This window comes from Pempheris klunzingeri, chromosome 6 (genome assembly GCF_042242105.1).
Source record: "Pempheris klunzingeri isolate RE-2024b chromosome 6, fPemKlu1.hap1, whole genome shotgun sequence".
In the NCBI taxonomy this organism is placed as follows: Eukaryota; Metazoa; Chordata; class Actinopteri; order Acropomatiformes; family Pempheridae; genus Pempheris; species Pempheris klunzingeri.
The window spans coordinates 19,365,023-19,391,264 of NC_092017.1; the positions used below are offsets into that span (position 1 = coordinate 19,365,023).

A 26,242-nucleotide genomic window follows, 5' to 3' on the forward strand; every position below is an offset into this window, starting at 1 on the left:
AAAACTAGCATCGGCTGGAGCAAATCAAACAGTAAACTGGTGCTTCGAAGCATCAATATAATATTATATTACTCTTATAAGGATATTTTTCCTTATAAGAGTACTTTCACTTTTCATTCTTTAAGTATATTTAGCCAATAATACTTCTGTACTTCCACTTAAACAGGACTTTTACTTGAGTATTTTTACCTTGCTGTGTTGGTACTCTTACTTCATTAAAGAGCTTCATTAAAGAGCTTATTCCATCACTGCTTATAAGCACTCAGATTCCCATTAATAAACAAAAGAACTAAAGTAACATGAATAACCTCCAAAAACGCGGTGACTCTGCAGAGGAGTAACATGAATGAGAAACCGGATGGAGGCAAAGAGGAGAAAACTTTGCGCGGAAACTCGACAAAAACTTATAGACACACATAAATAAGTATGAGTGATCATACTAGAACCAGCCTGAGGTGTCATGTTTATTGTATGCTTACTGTTCAGTCGTCTATCAAATTCTTTAGCGAACATCATGCGATGCCATAAACCATTATGAACCAGAACATATGGACTAATAACACAATCATGTCTTCATTCAACTTGGTGTCCGTCTGCGACCTGAGTGTGTTTTTGTCTGGACGTCCCAGATTGCCTCAGTGTTGGCTGGTTCGCTCTAGGAAGTCGTAATTTGAAGGACCAGGTGACATTTACATTTAACTCACATAACGGACTGTGCATAGCGATTTATGCGTATTACAGATAAGGATCTGCAAGAGAGGTCCGAAAACATAAAATGAAACAGACGCTTTCATATAAACAGAACTAATTTTAGATACTTTATTATTATTATTTTTTTTTTCCAACCCAATCGTTGAAGTGCTCGTATGCTTTTCGTCAAGCGCCCTCTTTAGATTGGATAAGATGCTGATTAAGCCTCGATGATAATAAAATACCTAAAATCTACAGTTACCTAAAATATTCACCGTCACTTTAAAACGGAAACTGACTCCAGAATATAAATTCCAGGGAGAAGAGAGAAACAGGTTATGAGAAATGTTTACAGGAGAAGTGTACTCACCGTCAGAAGGAGATGGACCCTGTCGTGTGTCTCTGTGGGAACACAGATCATTAATAAGTGCAGTGAGAGCAGCAGCCACAGCAGCAGCAACAGCAACAGCAACAGCAACAGCAACAGCAACAGCAGCAACAACAGCAACAGCAACAGCAACAGCAGGACCAGCATGGCTCTCTGTGCTGTGCTGCTGGGAGCAGGCTGGGCGGTGCCTTTCCTGCTGCTGAGTCAGGAGTCCCAGGAGTGCCATCTATCTATCTATCTATCTATCTATCTATCTATCTATCTATCTATCTATCTATCTATCTATCTATCTATCTATCTATCTATCTACCCTAAAGGATAAGCAAGGTATGGATCAATGTATTTATTTATTTGTTTGTTTGCATATTTGCTTACTTACTTATTTGATAGCTGTAGGTTGACTTACTTTGCCGATTAAGATTTTCAAAAAACCCACAAGGAGAATATGAATTACGCTGCAGTGTTATTCAGTAAATTAAATAAACTCCTAAACCAGATATATACATTAAAATTTTGCTTATTTGTTAATGGTTCAGTAATTGTAATCCAGTTCTCTCTCCCTCCCTCTCTCTAGATAGATAGATAGAAACATACATGCTGTCATTACACACGACTATTATGCAAAGCTGTGGCAATTTATTGTGCCCTTATCACCAAGTCATCACACGTACCTTGTAAACCTTCATCAAGATATCTCAATCATCATCCCAGTCATTGTTATTAGGATCTCATTATTGAATCAAATTCCACCAAACACCTGATGCAAATACGACAGCTAGTATTTTCCTGATATTCATGGCTTCAAAACACTTTGGTGCTGCTTTTTTGATCTTTGCTGTTTACAGCAGAATATCTGAGATAACAAGCAAGTCAGGCACAAGGTATGGAGTGTAAATTATGTGCAAGCGTTCTCTTCAGTGTCCAGTGGAAACTAATTAGATTTGTGTGTGAGCAGGAGCACAAAAAACTCTTTCAACAATTCTTTTCCAGCCTGACATATATCTGACGTCTGAGGTAGAGCTTGAGCCTCACTGCAGCTGATGAACAGCACAAACTCGAGGGGAAACAGTTATACCCATACCACAAGTCAGTTGACATAAAGGGAAATATACATTACATTATACTTGAATAAAACGGCTACATTAACAGTTGCTGTAGATTATTGAATGTTGTCTGCTTTGTCTGCGTTGAAAAGCAGAATTCAGGTTGAATAAATTACATCAAGTTATGAAAAACATTTTGATTTCCCCTTTGAATCTGGCACAGTTGGTTTTGACCAAATGACCTCACCTGCAGTGCAGGTAGACCTGTGCTTAATCTGTTTGTTGAACTAAAGAACACAGGTAATCAGATAGTAACAACTGCAAAGTAGAGCTGAGATAATTCAAACAGCATTGTGACAGTCAAAAGAAGTTTGATAACAGCTTATTATAAAGCAGAGCGAAAGTAAAGTCTCACAGGAGTCTGTCAAGTTTAAAAAAACTTCAATAACTGGCTCATTGAAATACTTGCGCAATACTCTTAAAATCTTGAAACAGTTGTTAGACCAAGTTATTTCATTGAAGACTAGTTGTAACTGGTAAATCAAATAATCATCTGTGTTTTGGAGAATAATTTGTGTTCTTTCTCCACTGCCCAGTGTCTCCTTCCTGACCTGGAGAGTGACTAATTATGGAGGATCCTTCGCTTTCCTCCGACATTGTTTTCACCGTTTTTGCCATTATGATTAAATAAAACAGATTTTTATCCCCTATATATGTTTATATATGCTTTTTTATGTAGCTCTAACAAGTCAACTGTGGGCTAATGCAAGCTGGGCCACAATTAAATGTTGGTTAAGATTTGGAGTGTACCGAAACCAAAAATAACACCTGCCTCAACAGCTCATCATATTTAACTGGCTCACTGGAATGACAAATAGTCTCACTGTCAGTTGCCAAGAAATTTGCATTAAATGTCTGATCACAACAACAACAACATCACACTGATAAACTCAACCGAATAATACGATCCAGGGGGGTAAAAAGTAGAACAAAAGCAGAATGTATTAGTCAGTGTGAAACAATGATCTGATATTGTTAATCATATCATAACTCAACATTTAATCAGAGATCTTTTGCTTTATATGAATAAAAGAATATGTACTCTGAGAGATCTCACTGCTTTTGTCAACTTCATCTTCACAAACTATACTCAACCTGCCCAGCACCAAATGGCTGAAAGACATAGCAAGCATCTTGGTAATTTAACTACCTACCTAATTTTGCAGCTAAAGAGAGATTTCAGGTTTAGTACCGATGTTGAATGTTTCTGGCAGAGAATTAAATGAGAAGATGCTTTTTTCATACCTGAGCAGTGTAAACTGCAGCTTTAGTATTACAAAGACCAAATATAGAGCGAAACCAGCAAGCTAAAGTTAGTGACTGCTGGTTGTGGCTTTATACTCAACAGATAGATATGACAGTAGTATCCACGCTCTCATTTAACTTAAAAGAAAATAAACATATTTCCCAAACGTCAAACTTTGCTTTAGTTCATGCATTTACTATGTAGTTGTAAGTTTAAATAGAAATTTAAATAAAATGTAGTGTTGCATCTCCAGAGTTCAACAATTCAATCTCGCTCTTTGGGCACTCTGATGAAAAGCTGTTTGCAGCAGTGAGCAGAGAGGTTCTTAGTCACATGAGACTCAGTTGTCATGTCACAGGAAATGGGTTTTAACTGAGGAAACCTCATGTAAGACGTTTCCCTACCACACCGTGACAAACTAGTCTAGTGTCAAGGTGTGATGTGTTCAACTTTAATTCAGATTAAACAACTTAATGCAGAAACATATGACACAGTGATTTTAAAAGGGATGTTAACAAGACAGGTGAGGTAAGCTAACCCCAATAAATTATAAAAACAATAAAAAAAATAAAAAAAACATGTAACCGACAGCAATGAAAAGTTGCTTTCCTCATCATTGTCCTTCATGTGAAAAAAGTTATCCTCTATTAACCAAATGTTGACTTTAATTCTGAAGGAAACCTTTTGTCCATTGGTCTTTCTATTGTTGCTTTTGCAGTGGAGTAATAAAGAGCCTTTACACACTGACAGGGATGTTTATAGTCAACAGTCTGCTTTGATTATTCATATGATTGAAAGTAATCACGCAACATACAGTACATGGCATTATTGATTGGAATCATGAGTGTATGTTTATGTATTGAAGCATTGACTCGAGTGAAGTGTTTCTATTCATTTATAGGCACTCATCAGTTACAATTCATAGGTTCAAGTTAAGCTAAGAGTCAATGTGGATGCAACTTTTGCACAACTTGAGTATGTATTTCAACTTGGAACCCTGTTTTCCACATTCAAACATCTTTTACCAGTACCATAATAAGTTCTTTGAATAGAAGTTTCAAATAAGATGTCTTCAGATCAATGTCAGTGCTTTACTTTTGTGGTTTTCAGCTATCTGTTTGACGAGAACACTTAAATGGGTCATACTGGTGGTCGGTGCGGAGGAGTGAAGGAGACAGCTGTGCAAAGTACCCGTCCATTTCCTCTTCCATTTTCCTCTTTTCTGACCCACATCCTCTTTGTACATTCATGTTAGGTTCTTTTTCTCGGAAACATATTGTCCCGCTTGAAGAATACAAGCAGCCAAGCAGCACGTTCAGACCGTAGACCCCTTCATGAAGTAGCCATTAAGTAGCCTGGCAGACTGAGATTCCCTCAGTGTGGGCTCTGGCAGCAGCTGTCTGTACCATGCTCGTCCTCCAAGGGATGAAAACACATGTCCATTTTGCGTTGGAGGCGCTTCTTAAGGTGAAGTCGCCGCTCCACTAGCTTAGTGTTGTACTCCTGGGTTTTTAGCTTAGCATAGTACTCAGAGAACTTGTTAAAGAGGAAAGAGATTGGCATGCCGTTGAGGATGATACCAAATGAGATGCAGCCAAAGGCCACGATGCGGCCGAGGATAGTCACGGGAACCACATCCCCGTAGCCCACCGTAGAGATGCTGACCTAAGAGAGCAAAGTGAACAGTCCCATGTTATTCGGTGTTCATTAATATTTTCTTCACTATAATATGATATGAATAAGAAAATGTCTCATCAGTGTCATCACTTTTTAGAAGAGATGCTGCTAAACTGGAGTAACTGGAAGGATTTGTCTGTTTCCATTACAACTAGGTTGCCACTCCCATCTAAACCCACAAAACCAAATTGGGCATTTACATGCGCTGAAGCATGCAGCTACACATTTCAAATGGCCGTTTTCTTTTTTTCCTTTGTTGACCCAATAGACTAACAGACTATTATGAAACAACATTTCAGATTCATGTAGCTGGTTTTGATTTGTTTTTCAGAGGGAACAGCAGGATTTACTAGCAAACAGCCACCAGTAATAAACATACAAACTGGATTGTTTAATGCTGTTTCCTTCTTCATTAGAGAAAAAAAACATGGGCAGCCTTTTAAAATACAGAAAAGTTGAGTTTAGTGGCATTCAGAGATACTTTATTATGCTGGTTTTTTTATATCCTTTGTGGTAGTATTGCTCAATGTCATATGTGTTTTCTAAGGCAGGTGTGCACTAAAGGTAGAAAAGGTGATGTGGATCAGGATCACATTTGAGGTCTAGAAGCGGGGGAATGACCTGGGTCAATTATTCAGTTACTGATACTCACCGCAGCCCACCACCAGGCGTATGGGATACTAGTGACAGGAGATCCCTCAGTTTCCCTCTCGGCTGAATGAAGGAGTGCAGAGAAAGTGAAGATTCCCATGGCAATGAAGAGGAGAATGCAACAGGCCTGCTGGTAACACTGACGCAGAGTGAACCCAAACGCTCTCATGCCGGTGGAGTGTCTAGCCAGCTTCAAAATCCTAAAGATCCGCAGCAGCTTGACGACCTTAAGGACGTGGCTGATCTTGCTGACCTGAGCCATGGCCCTGAGGTCTTCCTGTGCGTTCACATCCTCCGCGTCAGATAAGGCTTCAAAGATGATCTGGACAAAATAAGGCATGACTGCCACCATGTCCACAAAGTTGAGGCCACTCTTCAAAAACATTACAATGTTTGGAGTGGTAGCAAGGCGAATTAAATACTCAAAGGCAAAAAACACAATGGTGATGATCTCCACCCATTCCATGTGCGTTTTGCCGTTTATTGTATACGTTCGAAGATCCTCCACAGTGTTGAGAGCCATTGCGACGATGGAGAAGAGCACAAAAATGTTGGAGAGCACACTGAAGGACTTCGCTAGAGTTGAGGAGTACGGATCCTCCACAATCTTCCACAGAGTCTTCCGCTTTTCCCCAAAGATCATGTCCTTGAAACATGTGTCATCATACTTCACCTCAATCTCAGCCATCAGCTCCCTATCCACCTTCAGGTTGTCCTTCACCTCCTCGACCCTCTCCTCAAACATCAACCAGCAGCAGACTTGGGTGTCCTTCAGGCTCAGCCCCCAGTATGCAATCTCCTCCTCGAAGTTGATGGGGCACATTTCCCGTATGACAAACAGCACTCCACTTTTGTAGAAATGGAAGATGTGGTGGAAGAAGGAAGGGTCACGGTCGAAGAAGTACTCATTCTTGCGTACAGAGTAGTCGTCACACAGTGTGAGCAGTTTTGCTCTGTCCCTGCAGAAGGCCAAAGAGCCTATCCGGGTGTTGGGATATTTAATGGCACACTGTTTGGGGATATGAAACACTTTCCCCCCAACATTAACGTCGATGGTCTGTTGCCATTCTGGTCTGTCCTCTGCTTTGGGGCAGTCTGCCTTTATGCCCGGACAGTCGAGAGTCTCCAGAGATGTCCATGCTTTGACCTTTTTGTCCTGAGAAAATGGGAATGTTTTGTTGTCTTCCACACCCTGCGAGAGACAGTTGATAGTTGAGCGGCGGCTTTGCAATCTCTGCAGTTGAGCACTCTGTGAAGCCATAGAAACTGCAGTTCAAGGCAGGAAGCCGATGAAACAGAAGAAGAAAAAAAGCATAACAGAAAACTTTGGTCCTGCAGGAACTAATATCTCAGTGAATAGCAGCTCTTCCTGTTTTTCTGACTCGTTGTGGCTGAGCTTCTAGTCCAGAGAGTCGTGGGGGAGAGGAAGAGATTCTCCTCTCTGACTGTCACTGTGAGGACAACACACATAGGCATCTGATTCAGACACAGAGATCAAGGGCAAGCAGCTGGGATGCCATCCATTTAATCTCATTGGTGCTTTTCCAAGTTTCCTTAAGCAGTTGTAAATATAGGGGGAGGCAGGATTAGTAAACAAAGTTAATTTAAGGATTTTGAACTGATGAGACAAAGGGCAAACTGAGGCCTTATGTTGAGTTCACTGATTTCTTCTTATTCCGCTCTTGAATTACCGTTCGTTATCATCCTCTTTCATGTCCTCATAATAGTTATTATAAGAAAGTACTTTTGCTTTTACTAAAGGACAAGTATGAACTGCAGGTGTACAGGTGTAGAATATGCTTGCAAAGAGAAAAAATTTGACACTTGCTTTGAGGTAATTTGGTTTTAAATCCGCAAAGGATAATTTATTTGGAATAATTAAATATCATATATCTGTAACTCAAAATAAGGCAGATGTTGGATGTTAGGTTCAACCATGTGCCATGATTGGCCAGATGTCAGAGATTATTTGGTTATGATGCTGCTCATGTGGGGATTCTTGAATCCTTACTTTTGAATTCCTGTCTTTCTTAAAGAGTTTGGTCTAGACCCTTGAGATAACACTGTTATGAACTGGCACTATAAAAATATTGATTGATTGATTGATTGATAGATAGATATTTGAATACATTCAAGAATAAAATTGATTTGTAAAACCGGTTGTTGTCTGAGGGTAGTACAGAGGTTATTTTTTCCATTAATAAGTAAGCGCTAACATGACTTTTTATTACAGTAAAGCTCATTTTAAAAGTGACATCATCATGCTAGCATGATCACAATGACATGTTTAGCCTTTTTAGTTTCATGTTGTAGAGTGCAATTTGCCATTTGATAATTAGCAGAGAACAACTAGAGGCGACACTGATGGGAATTAGTTGCACAAGCAATTGGTCATAAAGCAAAGTTTTGTACAAACTAGAATTTACATGAAAAGTCAGGATTCAGAATTCAGAGAGGGAATAGAAGTGCCTTTATCTTTTAAATAAATGAACAAGCCAAAGGTTAATCCTTTAATGCCAAGTGTACCATATTTGATACATAGACCTCTACATCATCAGTGTGAATTTTTTTGTATTTTGTGTTTAATATGTTTTTGTTTGTTTAAGATAAACTGTGAGCAATAAATTGCACAAAAAAGCCAGATGTAGAAAAAAGGTTCAATAAACACTCCAGTTTCAAAGAATTTGAATTTTCTGGCAATTATTTCATGGTTCAGGCTTTAAAGGGTTAATAGTTTGTAAAGCTCCCTAAAATGTTCTTTATAACTGCTCATGAAAAAGACACATAAGCAAGGCATCAGCAGAAAGTTGTTGTTGTTCCTGGACAACATCAGATGCCCGTCAGACTGTGACAGAAAGTGCTCTCATCGCCATTTCTGATTGAAATCATGCAAACTTGACTGACCTCACAACTGATCATCAGATAATACCTGCTACAGTCAGAGAGACTGGCCGGGTTTAATGGAAAACTAAAAAAAACATGTCACAGAGAGCAGACATTAACGGTCTGTCCACAGGTAAAGGACATAATAAACCTTATAAAGAAGATTCCTCTGACCTGTTTGGACAGCTATCTGCTGCTGTCTGCCAGAGGCTTAAAAGGCATTAATGGTGCACTAAGGTAAAGATCTCTGCTCCTCTCTTAAACTCTTCGTTAGTAGCATCACTTTACAACATCTACAAATCTTATCTGAAACTTGAGTCACAAGGATGGGGGAAAAAAACTGCTACAAAGCTACGTCCTACATTTCCCAGCTGTACTTTTATTCTGCTGACTTACAGTTATGCATGATGCCTTGAGCCCAAAGTGGTGACAATGCTGCTATAGGAAACAGAAAATGAGTGGGTTAGTCTGCAAATCCTTCTATCTAGACCAGTTTTTTCCAATCCTGGTCCATGGGCCCACTGCCCAGCATGTTTCCTTTAGATGTTTCCCTGCTCCAAACATCCAATTAGAAGCCATGCGTCACTATCAGTCTCCCACAGATTGGGAAACACTGATCCAGGATCTTCAACCTTAAATGTAATAAGATTGTATATAACATGGAATTCAGTTAGTAGTCAACATGACAACAAATTTAAAATCTAGTAATGATGATGGCCTTGGTCTCCATTCATCCTCTGTGGTATTTATACCATGAATACCAGAAAAACATGTTCTTTTTGTTCAGTTTTTTTTTTTTAGAGTGGCAGCAATCAGATTTTAGCTTTTCTATCTCTGAAGAACAAGTGTTTTTAGTAAATGCTTGCAGAAAATCCACAAGATTTTAATGCACTTGAGTGCTGGGTAAAAAAAAATAAAATAAAAAAATCAATGCATTAAAGGGATAGTTTGGATTAATTGAAATGGGGTTGTATGAGGTACTGGTACTGAGCCAGTGTATTATTGCAGTCGACACACCTCCAGTTTGGAAGAGCAGACAGGATTTCCTGGAACCAAATACCAAACTTTGGAAGGAGGCTACTGAAAATCATAGGCTGTTTTCTCTTTCATTTTCATTTAGTGTCTCAGAGGCTGAGAAGAGACTCAACATGTAAGAAAGAAATATTAAGGGGAAAAAAATATACTTTATTTGATTGACAGCATTTAACAGTATCATCCATGGTGCAAATACAGCGCGACAATGACTGCAATGCTGGCCAAAAATAAATAAAACCCTTAAAAATAAATACCAACCACAAAACTCTGCGGCACACTTACAGAACGATCTCAATTAGTACCGATGGGATTTTTATAGGTAAAACAGACTTATCTAATTTCTTCTCTTTCTTCTTTGAGACAATCACAAAATAACACAGAAAGGCTGAATTTAAACAAGGCAGGTCCATCAACCAAACATTCACCCCAACACTAACCAGGCTCTGAGGACAAGAGCTCGACCAAACCTCCAGGCAACATTAACAAAACAAAATTACACATTTGTTCCCAGTGTAGTACCAGGGCTCAGTGGGCATTAACACCAGCCAAAGAGAGCATTTGCCCCTTTACTGAAACCGATTTCTCTGACTAAATTACAGTATTGTTGCCATTGGACAAGCAACGCTTTTATCCTTTTTTGTCTAGCATTAGTACCCTTAGTTTCTTTAAAGGATATAGTGTAACTTTGAGAAAAACGCTAACTAAGACAAGAATTATGAAGCGACAGCCAGCAGCTGGTTATCTTATCATAAAGACAGGAAACAGGAAACCGCTAGCCAAGCTCTGTCCAAACTCAGCACCTCTAAAGCTCACTGATAAATTAACACACCGTATCTCGTACGTACAATCCATACAAAAACAAGTGTAAAAATGACGTAATGTGGTACGTAAGTGGGTGCAGTGACTTCCTGTAGCTCCTATTCCCAGCCAACTTTTGTGCTAAGCTCACTTTCTGCTGGCAGTAGTTTCATATTTATTGTGCAAACATGAAAGTGGGATCGATCATCTCATCTAATTCTCTGCAAGAAAGCAAGTATGTGAATTTCCCAAAAATGTTCACTACTAGATCATTACCTCCAACATTCAAAAACTTTAAGATTTTTGTGGCATTTCCTCTGGAGCAGAAAAATTGTAGTTTAGGAAGTACTTAGTAAAAAGTGAGTTTAACAGTGACTTCTGTACCTTATAGTATTAGACTGCTGACTTTATCAAAAGGAAGTTACAACTCTGCAATCACACATTTGCATAATACAAATGTCCCCTGCGAGAATCAAACACTGTTTTGATCCATCAGTAAAACTTTAAAAAGGCCACTTCCAATGAACTTTGAGGCTGCAAAGACATTATGAATTAGTCCATCAATGCTGCATAAATCATCACAGCCAGATTTCGAACTGTTGATGAACATTTTTGGAAATAAACTTATTGGCTTTATTACAGAGAGTTTGATGAGAAGATTGATAACCACACAAGGAGATTGATACCTCTCTCGAGAGTGATACTCTTCTCGTCTCGCTGTCTGTAATAAAATTAACCACTCTCGAGGGGGCTATCAATCTTCTCGTCTAACTTTCAGCAATAAGCATCTTTCCCCAAAGGGACTATTCCTTTAATCCAGTGTGTGGACATTCAGTTTTCTCTTCGGTACTTCAGGCAATTAGACTACACAAACCAAGAGAAAATCCAAGGGAAAACGTTCTTAAAACTGATTCAAATTATTCATAATATCCCTGTTTGATGATGGAAAGTAAAAGAACCTCTATAACACTGCAAAAGCAGAGTTCTGGAAATTGCAGTAAGATGAAATAAACATTCAAAAGGTTTGAGGAGAAAGTGCAACTAAAAAAGGAAAAATTAATCCACAACTAACAATTATTTCATATATTTGATTTGATATGGTTTTCCAATTTCTTGTAACAGTCAATAAATTCAAATATTTATTTTACTGTCAGAAAAAAAAGTGGAAAATCCATATCGATAAGCTGGAAGCAGCAAATGTTTGATGTTTAACAGTAGCTGATTAATTTTCTGTCCATCAACTAAACAATTAATCAACCACTTGTTTCAGCTCAAATCTAAACAGATCACATTTCCAAAAGTGTGTCTGTGCTGATATTTAAAGAGCAAATATAAATGGATGTTTGTCTTCCCTCTGCAAGCTGAGAGCAGCAGTGAAACAAGCAAACAAACATCAATATGAACAAACAAGAGGAGTTCTGGAGCCGCCAGGGCTGAAAGCAACACCTCTCTAAAAGTGAAGATACGGCAGAAGTTACTGTCTGCCGGCCTTCTGACCCTCAGATGTTAACCACGAGTCGTTTGAGCCTCCAGAGGGAGTCGGGACACGACAGAGTGATCAGCCGGGTTCGTCAGCCCTGAGGTCACAGCGGGGGAGGAGGAGGCAGCACCAGGTGAAGCCCAGTCAGCTGACCATCTGTGTCGCACCTTTTTCATTCACCGTCCAAGTCCAGCTTAAGCAGAGTTTCCTGGCAGCTGAGAAACACACGGCTTAGTTGACCTACTGCATCGCCATAAGCCTTTAACCTGACGAGAGCTGGTTAGGGTGCGTTTATGTGGGATGCTACCGGAGTGCTTTTTAAGAAAAACAGAGACATTTTAATCACAAGAAGCCAGAAAACACTAGTAACAGTAAACACAGTTTTAACAGTGAACTTCACTGCAAATAAACAACATCAAAAATATTCTTAAAAAATGAAGCTTAAAATTTTCACAGAAATGTGTAAAAGTGCAGCCTACAGAACATCAGTTCCTGGCAATCTTCCCATGATGTTTTAATTTCAGGTTCTGGCTTTTAAGAATGTGTGTTTTGTCATGGAAAAGTGTCCATCTGGCTGCATTTTTTCCACCATAAAAATTCCAATTAAATTATTCCATTTGAGGAAGAAAAGGGACATTTGTGTGCAGTGTAACCAAACCTGGATACAAAACAAACTGAACACAATTTAGTGCAGGAGGTGGTGCGACAGATCTATCGTTTGGATTTTTGTGGAGCTCAGGATCAGGTGAAGTTCATACCAAATTAAGTGAGGTGATGTTATGTTTGTAACATGTTTTACTGTTGTAGCTGTAGCTTTGGGTGGACATTATATGAAATTGTCCTCTAATTTACACACAAACTCAAATAGAGCTTCTCCTTAATGAGGCTGTTGAACGGATTTTGTGCAACGGCCACTTACAGTAAGCTGTTCTCATTCCTCTATTGATCTACTGAACTCTCTCAGCATTCAGCACAGAAACCTTTTATCTAGCATCTCATGAAAACATTTAGGTGAACATGCTGAAACTGCTCTGCTGTATTTCTATGTTGATAAAAGGTTATCGGGCTAAAACAAACAGTTTAGCATGTCAGCTTGCATATCATAAACTAAGGAAGTGAGCACAGTATAAATACTATACCTGCATATACACTAGTTAGGGATATTCGACTTTCAGGTGAGATTTATGGAAAATGTAAAAAGTGAATGCTACAGTGATATTATATCATGAAAGTAGTGCATTTAAGGAGAAGCATGCAATGGTAATTTCTTCATCTTAAACAATTTATTTGAAGAAAATCTAACAGTGGTGGGTATACCACAACAAAAAATTTCAATGTCTCAATAAATTGGGATGTGGCCAAAGGACGTCCACTCCTCTCCTTTCTGTGACTCTTCCAGTCTCTATCTCTGTTACAACCTCCTGATGACACTCTGTGACCCTCTAAGCTCAGTGAACACTTCCGTCTGAGGACTTCCTGTTTGAAGCCTCCAGTGTTGAGGTGCTGCTGATCAACTGTTAGGTGTCGCCTTGGTCTCATGATGTCAGAATGTGAACAGCATGATGAGGAGGACTGTTTAAATACCAATTCTAATTGAACCAGGAAATGTATTGGTCGATTCATGGATCAAACCTGTTGTGAATGTTGCTGTTAAGCTTCTTGTTAGAGAACAGCAACTTGTGCAAAAAGTACTGAAACACTGAACAGTTGGACATGTGCATTCAAAGGTTTAGAGAAGGTCACATTAAGTTCACCTGGAAAGGTTAGAATGCATTTTAGGTTCATCTTGAAATTTCACCCGAAAGCCGAATATCCCTAACTTTTTGAGAAGTCCACTATTTCTGATGTGTTTTGGTGGTGATTTTTGATCATTGTTGCTTTATTAAAAGTGATGCTACACTTGTCACAAATAGTCCATGTGTTTTTAAACTCTGTGAAGCAGAGCAATACATTAGATGTGCGTTCCTCTACATATCTCCGTATTGTGCTATAATCACCCACACTTTATCAGATCAATTAGATGTTAAGGATATAAGTCCCTCTCGTCACTAATCCCCATTTCCACACATTCAATTTCACTTGAAAATACACCACTTTACTGATGCTGAACATTCAAAAACTCGGCTCATCTCCTTCGTCAGAGTTCTGCTGGTTTGGTTTGGCCAGATGTGATTCACAGTGCAGACAAGCAACCCGACAGCCGACATAAATTGTGATTCAAATGTGGCTATAACATCACTTACCAACTTACTCAACCCCCCTTTAAACCAAAACTGTTCCAACTTTGATAGAAAATTGTGTTTTTTCTTCTCATCGTTAAATGTGCCCTTTTCCTGTGTACGAGTTTTCCGCATCATAAACACAACCTCCAAAATAACCACGGGGTACAAAATCAACACCTCTTTAAATCAGTTATATTTATATATATCTAGTGTACATATGTGCTGCTGGATGAATGGCATCTCCTCTCTAAAGGTGAATGAGGGCGGCTGTGTCTGCTTTTTTATGCATGTGTGCGTGTGTGTACAAACATCTCTTGCCTTGGTGAGACATGGGTTTGGGGCCCCTGGGTGATGAGCGGGTCCTGTGACTCTTTGAGGGAGACGCTCTGCTCAGTGAGAGACCTGGAAGGCCTGAACTCTTCTCTGCACCACCACAGAGCCATTCCCACCAGCAGCACACTGAGAAAGGCTGGGAAACACACACAAACACAGCGGTGAAACACGGTCAGGAGCCTCTGCAGACATGACAAAGTATCAAGACGTTGACGTCAACTTCCTCTATGTCTCCCTCCTCACCTCCTCTGAGGACATGAGGACGGGCGGACACACAGACACACACACACACACACACACAGACACACACGGCTGTTATGACCAACTAAAACTGCAATACAAAGAGGAAACAACATAAATATGTATAATACACTTAATTTAAATAATGCTTCTGTAGACACTCAAATAAACTGCATGAGAAACTATGCAAGTAAATATACATTTGGCTAAAAACCAAGGAAGTGATAAAAAAAAATGTTCGTCTGTGGACAGGCTTGTAAAATGGTTTGAAAATAAAGTGCTGCTACACATTGCTCTTGTCTTTTTTTTTCCTTAAGCAATCAAGCATATGTTTATAGAGATTACTGAATAAACTATATATGGAAATAGTTGCTCAAAAGCTCTTTAGCCGCATGAATCCATAGAGACAAACGCTGCCTGTTGCACGTTTATGACTCAGCAGGGTGTGACCACGTCGACCTCAGCGCAAAGTGACATCACATTAACTATAACCTCCGTGTTAGAGAAGAAAATTTCAAAGTCATGTTGGGAAGCACCTGGGAAACTAAAACTACTACAAAAAACTAAAAATTATAACAATATTTATCTTTTACAGCCAATATTTGATCATGATTACATAACACAAAAAACTGCTTAACCATCTTATTTCACTGACCTGGCAGAAAAGTACCTACTTTTAACAGTAGTGTGATCATGTGCAACTACTTTGCTTTGTGGTGAGGAGTTATTTCTTACTGATAAGAGAGAGGATTCCAGCAAATGTATGATCAGATAATGTTGACACAGGAACTGTGCGAGAAATAGCAGGAATTTCTTCAGATGCGTTTCGTCCCGTTTCTGGATGAGCGCAGCTGAACTCCAGACTCTCCGGCTGCAGGTCAACAACACACTCGCGCTCACACACCGTCCTGGTGCGTCCGCATACAGATGGCCCTAAGAACCAGGCGAACGTATGATCAGTTTTGACAGACCGAAGGTACATGTTTAAAGTATTCAACCGGTCATACCAATTGGTTGAAGAGCAGGCTGAATGATGACCACACCACCGGGCGAGGTGGCGTTTGACAGCAGTACTTGGAGGTTGCTGCCGTTGTGTTTGTTGGCTCGGCAGATGGAGCGCGTCACTTCATCACTCCAGAAGACAAAACCCTGTGGGAGAATGGACAGACTTAGCAGAGCTGTTCAAAGGCATTTATTATCCGTTGAAGGCTGAGTTAAAGATTTTAGTTACATTCAGCACTTCTCAACAGAGTGTCTGTGGTTGAGACATAATGTAACTAATGTGTGTGTTCCTTTCTAAGCCGATTTTTCAAGTGTGTGTGTTTTTTTTCTTTTCTTTGAGAAGTGATTCAGTAAGTTCTTAAAAATGACTTCTGTATTAAGTATGAAGTCAGTAGGGCAAAGCTTCTCGTTACTGCCTCTCCCACAATGCACTGGATGTCAGGCATGGGTATCCCTGTCTCTATTCCATCGTGGAGCTGTAACGTGGTGGTTTTACCTCAAACACAGCCAGTCCGAAGGGCCGGTCCAGATAACCGTTAGACTCAACCACTGTTTTACGGTGATGACCCTCTAGATCTACTCTAGAGATGCTTCTCTTTCCCTGGTCCAACCAGTACAGCAGCTGGCGAGGCATGTCTAAAGGAAAAAAAATAACCACGTGGAAACACAACCCACTCCATGAGCAGCAACATTGCAACTCCAAACACAAGAAGGAAATTTACACAGTTCCTGATTTTAAAGGAAAGCTTGTGGTTTTTCTTCTGCATTTTGTTTTTCATATTTAAATCCACATAGATTATAACATAGTGTACACAAGAACACAGGTTTTGCATAAATAAAGAGAAACGGTGGTTTTCTGTTGAACTATGTAAATACCCAGAGAGAGAGCCACGGGGTGATGTATTGAGGACGTGACCAGAGCTGTCCTATCCCGACCGTCCAAGCTAGCCCTCTCGATCTTTGCGGAGCCGCCACACTGAGCCCAGAAGAGAAGCCTGAGAAAACAGAAGCAGCTGGTAACTGCTGGAAACTGAGATTCTTAATTTATCCTGGTTTTGAAAATTCCTATTTTCCTGTCTAATTTTCACAAGTTCCTATTAATTTAAACTGTCCTCTTATGTGTATTTTTCCTTCATTCTATGAAATATCCCATAGGTAAGTCTTCTTATTATCAGTCTTCTTATTTCTAATTTTAGGAAGCAGAACCTCTGTGCTTAAAAAAAACAGGTCGACTGGGCTTGTTTTTCTCCAAATTGACAAACAAATGGACAAATGAATTAATGAGCTGAAACACAATCAAACATAAACCCATGTAAATGGGCCTAAATGTATTTTAGTTCAGGCCAGCAATATTAAGATCAAACTAGAAAAATTGCAGTGTGAATGCAAGCCATCTGGTGGCTCAAACGTCACTAGTGAGCTGCTGCTCATCAGCTGTGACACACCTGTGAAAATCCAGGTTTTGGCTAAAAACAGTAACTGTCACAGCTTTAAGGGAAGAACAGGATCTGCTGAACATGTACATGTAGTTTGAGGTCTCTAACTTGTGAAATGAGAGAGCGTTCTGAGTCACATCACTGCGTCGGCAAGGATTTTTCCTACGTTTTGATGCATAAATTGTGACTGTGGGTGAAGCGGTTCGGCCGTGAGAGCGAGTTAAAGACAAAAGCTTCAGGCGATTTTTCCGCTCCTCTCCGCTCTAGCGAGCCCACATACACACTCATTATAAAATCTGAGAAGGAGGGAAAACGGCATGAAACTAAAACTGCGATATTGTAAAAAACGTACGGTTATAAAAGATATCCAAAAGCTGAGTTATGTGGTAACAACTGAAGGTCTTGTGACCTGTTTAAAAGTTGAGTGGAGTCTGTGGCTGAAAGTATGAGGAAGCTATAACCTTTAAAAGTGGAGGAAGTTGAAGAGGATTTGAAATTTCCACCCAATTTTAAAAGAAAAGTTTAAATATTTTAAAAAGGTAGAATTGTGAAAAGTCATAGCACCCAAGAGACCGACGAGCTGAACATTTTGATGTTGGAACGGTTTCTGTGGCTCAAAGTGTGAAGCAGTTGAAACGCTGCAATGAAGAATAAAACAGGATAACAATAGTGTGAATGCTGCAACAGCATTCACACTAATCACAGCCCTCTCATCCTCAACACTGACTGATGTGATGCATGAAGGAACCAAACTCATGTATTAATGTATGTATTTCTATGTACCACAGTGCCCCTCCCTGAGCAAATACACGATCAAAAGGGTCCTGTGTTGTGTTAGCTGGGTAAAAGCTTTTAAATGCTTTGACTAATAACTAATTTGAAGATTATGATGCGACAATGCGTTATCACAGCTAGAGCCTGGGCCCTCCTACCCTTGGAGAGGATCCACAGCCACTGCAGAAGGTTTGTCCAGTCCGGTGATGAGCGGCCGCTGAGCCGAGCCGTCCAACAGGCCAACGTTAACAGAGCCGCTCTCCATACTGGTCCAGTATAGGAGCTGGTGGATCCAGTCCACAGCCAGGCCGGACACTGAACTTTGAACTTTCAGCACCACTTGTGGCTTCCCATCCATGAGGACCCTGACAAAAATCCAGGGGAAGGAAAGGAACACATAATCAAAAAACAAACATGAGGTGTATTAAAAGTTAAAAATCAGTCCAAATCCTGACCGTGACAACGCATGGACACATCTCTCAGTGGGCTCCTTCACCTGTGCGCATTATGACGGTAAACTCAGAAACCTTTGTAACAAAATGCCACTCTGTATCTACAGTTTACATGTTTTTAGCCATGCCAGTAGCATGGCTCTAGGGATGGCAATGTTTGACGGTCAGTCCACCGCTTTGCTCCAGACTGGAATATCTGATCAATTACAGCAGTGTTTTTCAACCTTTTTTGAGCCACGGCACAATTTTTACATTAAAAACAAAAAAATACATTTTATTGTTGGAGCCTTGTCAAAGGAGAATTTCTGTCACCGTCTGGGGCAGACAATAAAGTCTATCTATTCCATTCTATTCTAAAGGGTACAATAAAATCTTTGTAATGGCTCTTCAAACAGAGCAGACGATCACATAGATACTATATCTGATATATTTCTACACTATAATAGAAAGGTAGAAGAGGGAAATGTTTGATAATAATCAAACCTTCCTTTACTCCATTCTTTGGTTTGTGATCAAATAAAACTTTAAGCGATATAGAAATATATATATATATATATAGAAATATATAGCTATATAGAAATTAACTGTGTTGGTGACCTTCTAATAATTATCAGTAGCTCCTTGGTGGTATTGTAATGTGTTCAAAAGAACATGTGTGTGCTGCCATCAGCAGCTCCACTCTGTTACCTGTATACAGAGCCTCGTCCTTGCCGGGCCCAGTACAGTGTCTGGTTAGAGGCCAAGGCCGCCACCGGCCCTGGTCCTGGTAAATGAGCAGCTGCTTCCTTGTACTCGGAGCCAGTGATGCTTGTCCATCGCATCCCTTTAGAAGATGTGAAGACCAAGTGAGCCTCATCCCCTGGAAGGACACAAACACCGGTGAAATTCACAATCCTGTGTGCTTAAATTAAGAGCCACACATTATATATGGCGTGTGGCGATGAGGCACATTGTTTCAAAGGGTGTAACAAGTAGATGAAATATCTGGAATTTTATTTCTCTAATTTACTTTAAATTGAAAAAAAAACGAAAGCTCATCAGATTTTATAAACACAACAACTGAATTCAGTATGAGTAAAAGTGATGTCCTGAGGGAGACATACAAAATGTAAGCTTTGTGGTTTGGCATCTGTATCAAAATAAAAATAAAAGAAAAAAACCCAGCCCAAGAATAATTATTCGCCAACACAAAGAAATAATACACCTCTGAGGAGTCGTTTCCAATAAGTGTGTCTCTGCTGGACTGATGGATGTAGGCTAATATGTTTGTACAAAAACACTCAGTCGAGTCAACATTTATTAAGGTGGAGCCAACATGAGCGTCTTTAGAATTCCTGACTGAGTGTACCTGACCAAACAGAAGCCTGAACAAACCCGCCAAAGGTCACTGATAGCATACATATATTTTATGCAAACACGTATTCTACTGATGTCTTGTGCAAATACCTTGACCACATGTATTTTTAGTATGGCCAGCACCACAAAAACCCCCTCACTATGTGCTCCAGTCACTGCCTCTCTAGAGGCTCATCAGATCTCACCATATATTCTATTATGACATTAATGCAGGTACATGATTAAAACATTATACTTATTCTTTGTTGGCAGCTAAACATAGATATATGTATGAGTAGAAGAAATGGTAGAAAAACACAATTCAATGGAGAAAATGAAGCAGATGATTTCTATTTGTGTCTGAGGCAGAGTATTTTTGTAATGCATGTTTAAAGATGGTGGCTTTATGTTTCACCACTATTGTGCAGGGTCTCCATCACACTGCTCTGTTGGGTTCACAGCAGGCTGAAATTAGTTTGTTAGTTTGTTTGCTACTAATTATTATGCAATTAACGGTTTTATTGAACAAATTTCCTGGCTTGTGAGATATAGGACAACAGTTTGAAATAGCAGGCAAATGTTCATTTACAGGCCAAAGTTGGCAATATGGCTGAAATTAATTTGATATGAATTATATACAATAAAAATATAGAACTATCACCAAGCCCTACAAATACAAACAAAATACAAGCAGGAAAGGAAAATCTTAAACCCTTACGCTGTCAGCGGCAATCATTCGTCTCTCACCTTTGGCCTTGCACTCTCTGCTTGCTCGGTTCATCTGGTAGCCCTCGTGGCAGCTGCAGGTGAGGCTGCCGTTCATGTGAACACACAGCTGGTCACACACGTCGCTCTCCAGGCACGCGCTGACCTCTAGATGAAAGAAGGAACGAACACAGCAAAGGAAAAGTGTTAAACATAGTATACATGGAAGGAAGACCAGTTCCCATTACGTAAAAGAAATGGCTTGCATAAGTGAAATTCTGCAAATGTGATTCAAGTTTTACGACAGTCTCCTCAAAAAAAACAAACTACCCCCTTAAAAACCAATCCTTCAATCCTCTGTCAGACATGTTAGCGTCATTTTGTGAGATGGATCAAGACAAATCTTTATAAATGGTGATGTAAAACTAAGTTTAGCAGCTGTCAGCAGACATCGAGCTGCTCGGTGCCCACTCACCCTCACACTGGATGTCCCCGACCAGCTTCATGTCGTCGGGGCAGTCGCAGAGGAAGCCCATCGGCTGGTCCACACACCGATGAGAGCAGCCTCCATTATTGACCAGGCACTCGTTCTGATCTGCACAAACACACATAACATCAGTGGTTTCATATAATGAAGTGCGCAGCTACTTGCCAGCATGATAAATGTGATGCCGCGCACCAAGCGTTGAGGCCGAGAAATCCATAGTGTGTGAGAAAAAAGAAATATGGTTGTCGTTACAGGGTCCATGAATGGGGACTGTTATTTTCACATTCCTGATGAGCCAATTAATAACAACACAGCACCATTTGGGTCTACAGCTGTACTTTTGTTTTTATATGGAGCATTTTTATTCACTCGCATAGCAACACCTCTTGTTTTTTTTAATCATATGATGTAGAAACTGTGTGTCCTATCCCTTTAACTCTGAGTTTTAGATGTTGTGAGAAGCTGGTGTTCATTCGGCTAAGACGATCAAGGACTTTGGTATGCTGTGAGCCAACTCCCCAAATGTCAGTTTCACAACTGCGCTCCAAGAGTCGCCTGTGCAGTCCTCTGAGATGGACCCTCACTGTGCTTAATTAAAACAGCATGGTGTAATGGGGGATTCATAAGCAAATTCATGGTGGAACGACAGTGTGTGTAATTTGTTAAATGATTTATAAACACACACTGCCAGAGTTTATTTTGTCCTCAGGGATGAGCAACAATTTGTGCCGATGGAGGACAATTAAAAAGATACACGTACATTTGATTTGCCTAACAGCACTCACTTATTAGAGAACAGTCACTAGTTTACAAAGTTACTCATAACGCTGAATTAGCCTTGTAGCCATGAGTTGTTTGGTTGATTAATCATTTAGTCTATAAAATGTAAAGAGTGAAAAATGTCCATCCCAATTTCTCCTGAAAATATTCAGTTTGCAATGATGTAAAAACAGAAGAAAAACTAATTATTCCCATGAAGAAGCGGCACAAACAGAACTGTTGGCATGTTTTTATCATTTTGCCTGCGACAATTCCATTATCACAATAGTTTGTGATCACTTTTTCCTGTCGACTGACTTTTATTCAATTAATCATTGCAGCTCTGGAACAGTTACATACCAAGACTGATGTGTTACTTTCTCACTATTGAACCCACTGAGGACTTTTGGCTTTTATAAGCTCAATCAAAATAAGTATACACTTTACACTTTTTAATTATTTACTTTCTGTAATTGTGTATGCTGCTTCAACTTTTGTATTGTATTCTGGCAAAATCCTTTTCTTCGGGATTAATAAAGTCGATCTCATCTCATCTTAAACTGTCTTTAGAAAACAACCTTTCCTCCACCCACAGGAATCAGTAATAAGCTGATAAAGATTTATGCTGCTGTTTTTTATTGCCACTGACGGAGGACAAAGATTAGATAACGACGAGTATCATGATGTAGGAAGCCTTTCTGTCAACAAACAACAAAAGAACTGTGCAGTGTGGAACAGTGCTATACTGCCCTCTGCTGTGTGTGGTTACTTAACATCTTGTTCCAAAATCAAAGGCATTAATAGGCTGCTGTTACAGCCTTCAATCGCACAAGATTTTGGATCCATGGCCTTTAAAACCTCAGGGGTGTGTATCAGAGGGTCAAACTGCATCTAAAACACTCTCCTTCATGACGTCAGAGCTCGCTGTTCAACATTTTTGCCTTGTACGTGTTGTACAAACTAGTTTTCTTCCCGTGCTGCCTTTAGTTAGGTTGAGTGATGAGATGAGAGGCTTGCGGTCAGAGCTCAAGTTTGTCCCGTAGCTGTGAGATCAGATATTTTTGTGATTTTAGTTTTCTCGTAGACGTGAAGCCGTCTCACTCACCACAGTTGTCCTCGTCGCTGCCATCTGAGCAGTCTGGGAAGTGGTCGCACCTCCAGGGCTGGCGGATGCACTGCCCGTCTCCACACTGAAACTCTGACGCTCCACAGGCGGGAGCCGTCTGCAGGCGCGTTGGAGACAAACCGCAAAACTCGTCCCGTCCATCTTTGCAGTCAGTTTTCCCATCACACAGCTTGTCTTTGGGCAGGCAGACGTCAGACGGCCCGCAGGACCAGAGGCCAGCGGAGGTGCAGCGGATTTCTGTGGAGTGTTTCAGTTAATAATAAACCTCTGGATGAAGTTTCAGAGCAACACAAGGTTAATAATTTTTTTCCCCCAACTGAGTTCACATTAAAAGAAAAATGAGCAAAAACTTTGGTGGGGGAAAACACAAGTTTTCATTAAAAAAAAACCAGCTGGTTCATGGGTCATTCCAGTTAGTTAGTAAGTAATCCTGGTTTAGATCACATCCAACCAGATCTTCAGCTTTCAGTCTTAATATCCTGAAGAGTGAGTGGTCAATAACATTTATTATAGTGAGAAGAATTTTAGATCACAGTGTGGTTTTATGTTTTAAAACCAATTTACTTTATCACATTGGAGCAAAAATTACTGGATTACAACATCCAATATTGTTACGAAGCAGACTAAAATTGCATTGGTATGCGTTGAATTGCCGTGTGATGAAAAGACAACAGATCATTTCATTCACATTCATCCATTTGCTCTTTTTTTTTTTTTTTTTAAACCGTCTCTCAGTAAAAAACCAGACTGCTGCTGAGCTCTGCATTTCTGAGTGGGAGAAAGTAAATATTGTTCACCTTCTACATTTTCCTGGCCGCCATTCAAACCACTGACTTTCAGGTCTTGTGGCTTCAACCTCGAAGCAGCACTGCCAATATTCATACCATCAGAGATTACTCACATCTGCAGTGTTCATGTTTAATGTCTGCAATCCTTTCAGAATACTTTCTCCTGCAGGGGTTTTTCTTTGCAGACGTTCTGCAGCTTGTGGTTCACGCTGAACAGCAAATCCCTCTGGAATTCAATATTAAAGTCTCTAATGATTTAACGGGATTATAAGGCTAAAATCTGCAATGGTATTTTCCCACAAAGTGTGCAGAAATTTAAAAAGTAAAAAAAGGTAGATCAGTTTACTGTAGGCTCATTATGGAATTAAGATTTTTTTTTTTTTTTAAATCGGCATACACAGAACAAGATTTATTAACATTAGTTTAAAATCAAGGTTTTGTGAGGACGTGTTTTGTGCTTTAATGTAAAAAACAGAACAACAGGTCTGGACACAACTTTAATTCAAAGTCGGCTTAATAAGCTAAAATTCAAGCAATCTACTGTATGCTGAACGAGTGTAGGTAAAAGGGCACATGCTGTCTGACATGCTAATTAAACACGGAGATGGCCTGAATCAGTAAGAACTGTTCTTACAGGACTTCAGAGTCACTTTGTCAGACTTCTTGGTGTCTTTTTTCAGTGTGTCAGTCTTCCATTTACGTTAATTACTGTCTAAACAACCATCCCATGTTTCTATATCAATCCATCTATCTTTCTCTGATGCTTAAAATCTTTGTTTGCCACCTTTTTATTAATTTAAAACTGAGACTACCCATTCATATATTGTCATTCTCCAGTTTAGTATCTTAACTTTTTTTTAAAAACGGCTTTATTTTACCCATCTTAAAAGATGTTTAGGTCTTTTTCTCTTGTATCTCACACTGAATCGCTTTGCTGTAGAAAAATAAACACACCTCTCCTCATCTCAAAGTACTTGATTATTCCCCCAAACTGTAAAGAAATGCTGGTTTTGATTTTATCATTTTGATTGTGAAGCCCAAACCAGTGTGTGTGTGTGTGAGAGAGAGAGTACAGTTTGGTTGTTTTTTTTGGATCCTGCCCTCACCACAGTGGTGTTCATCTGATCCATCCTCACAGTCAGCGTGACCGTTACATTCACTCAGTCTCGGGATGCACGACCCATTGCTACACCTGAAGTCCAGCTGCTCATGGCAGCCGTGACCTGCAGCCCCTGAAACACATGCAGAGTGTCAGTCAGTAATAATGGACATAATATACAAACAATATTAAACCAAACCAAAAAAAAAAGCCACACAAGGAAAGTAAATGATGATCCAAAACCTGCCATTTACTACAGCTTTCACAATTCCACATGCTTTATTTCGTAAACTACATGATAAGATAATGTTATGTGGTGACATAAAGGCTTTAGGATGAGACTGTTGTTCCATAAAAGGACAAAATAACATTCTCTCTACAGTTCTGCTCTTTCCACACGTCCATCACATCACATAAAACCACAAATATAAATGCATAAAAATGAATTCCATTCCTGTGAAAGCAAATTGTTTGTCTGTGAGCGAACTGAATAATTGGATACAGAATAATTCGATTCATTTTCTGTTCAGTGTCATTTCGAACATTGCTCTCAGAGATAATGATCACATGAGGACTCTTACAGAGTTAAACTGGCTATGCTGCATATAGATGTTTTTGCAGTATTTGAGCACTCGTACTTAGAGTGGCTGTAATTTTTAGATTTATTCTTTAACTAATATGCAGCAGTTCACTTCAAAGAAGAAGCTGATGGTATCCGGAATGCTCCTTTATTTTTTCATCGCTCGAGCTTTCTAGTGATTTCGTTCATACTGTTGACTATATTTTCATCTTCTTCTGCAACAACTTGGCTTCCTGAAACGTTGCGTTTGTTTAAAACCTCACAACTTCACTGTGGTTCGTAAGTAACATTGAACTTCATTCAAACTGACAGTCGGTCTTGCTCGACTGCAAACTCTCAGTCCGCTCCTCCGTTTTTAAACAAGACAAAGCCCAAACCACGCAGCTCTCTCACTCCACACACATGCACGCGTATTTTCCAGCACCTCACCCCAAATATGAGCGCTGGTTAGAGGGACGATCAGGAGAAATAAACCTCCAAGGTGTCCCATGCTGCTCGACGTCCTCCACAGCTGCAGCGCACACGGCGCAGAAATATGACGCAAGCGGCGAGTCCTCACAGCAGCCGATTTATGAATGAAAAGCTGTCATGTTACAAAACTACAACCACTTTTACTCTTTGTCACCATTGTGGCATCGAAAATAAATGTGCTTGAGGTTCATCTTATTCGGCGGTTTGTTGATTTGCCGTAAAACATTTCGCAGTCTGTTAGGTTACCTTTTATTATTATTATTATTATTTTACATTTCTGAACTTCTGAACTATGTTTGGTGCAGGACTGTTTTAGCTGTTATCCTGACTGTCGGCTTTGGTGCACAAATAAGCATAAAATGCGGCTCAATGTGTTGGCATGACCTTGAAATATGAACAACAAGCTTTGACTTGTCTGGTACTAAATATTATACATTATGATTAATATGCACAACAAATGTTGTGGCTATAAGGCTGTTGTC

General features: G+C 39.8%; 2 protein-coding genes across 2 annotated transcripts; both read right to left on the reverse strand.

Moving 5' to 3' along the window:
- Positions 1-4,801: 4,801 nt before the first annotated feature.
- LOC139202676 (potassium voltage-gated channel subfamily V member 2-like) lies at positions 4,802-7,016 on the reverse strand. Its single transcript, XM_070832226.1, has 2 exons — positions 5,757-7,016; positions 4,802-5,092 (listed from the first exon to the last, which is right to left on the reverse strand). Exons 1-2 carry the CDS (start codon positions 7,014-7,016, stop codon positions 4,802-4,804), a joined length of 1,551 nt encoding a protein of 516 aa, XP_070688327.1.
- A 138-nt stretch (positions 7,017-7,154) lies between these two features.
- On the reverse strand, positions 7,155-25,799 carry LOC139202677 (low-density lipoprotein receptor-like). The gene is made up of 13 exons (XM_070832227.1): positions 25,719-25,799; positions 24,717-24,842; positions 22,802-23,059; positions 20,926-21,045; positions 20,493-20,618; positions 19,098-19,269; positions 18,117-18,323; positions 16,625-16,743; positions 16,245-16,384; positions 15,754-15,895; positions 15,482-15,679; positions 14,492-14,642; positions 7,155-7,206 (listed from the first exon to the last, which is right to left on the reverse strand). Exons 1-13 carry the CDS (start codon positions 25,777-25,779, stop codon positions 7,155-7,157), a joined length of 1,872 nt encoding a protein of 623 aa, XP_070688328.1. The 5' UTR covers positions 25,780-25,799.
- Between the last annotated feature and the right edge of the window lie 443 nt (positions 25,800-26,242).

Bases quoted from the DNA above. Each gene is read 5' to 3' on its own strand.
- LOC139202676 (XM_070832226.1), bottom strand. From the start codon at position 7,016: ATGGCTTCACAGAGTGCTCAACTGCAGAGATTGCAAAGCCGCCGCTCA. The intron at 5,093-5,756 runs GTGAGTATCAGT...TTGCTCTCTTAG, and splicing joins ACGCCTGGTGGTGGGCTGCG to GTCAGCATCTCTACGGTGGG.
- LOC139202677 (XM_070832227.1), bottom strand. From the start codon at position 25,779: ATGGGACACCTTGGAGGTTTATTTCTCCTGATCGTCCCTCTAACCAGC. The intron at 18,324-19,097 runs GTAACAGAGTGG...GATTTTTGTCAG, and splicing joins GGACGAGGCTCTGTATACAG to GGTCCTCATGGATGGGAAGC. The intron at 7,207-14,491 runs GCAAGAGATGTT...TTGTCCTCACAG, and splicing joins CAAACCCATGTCTCACCAAG to TGACAGTCAGAGAGGAGAAT.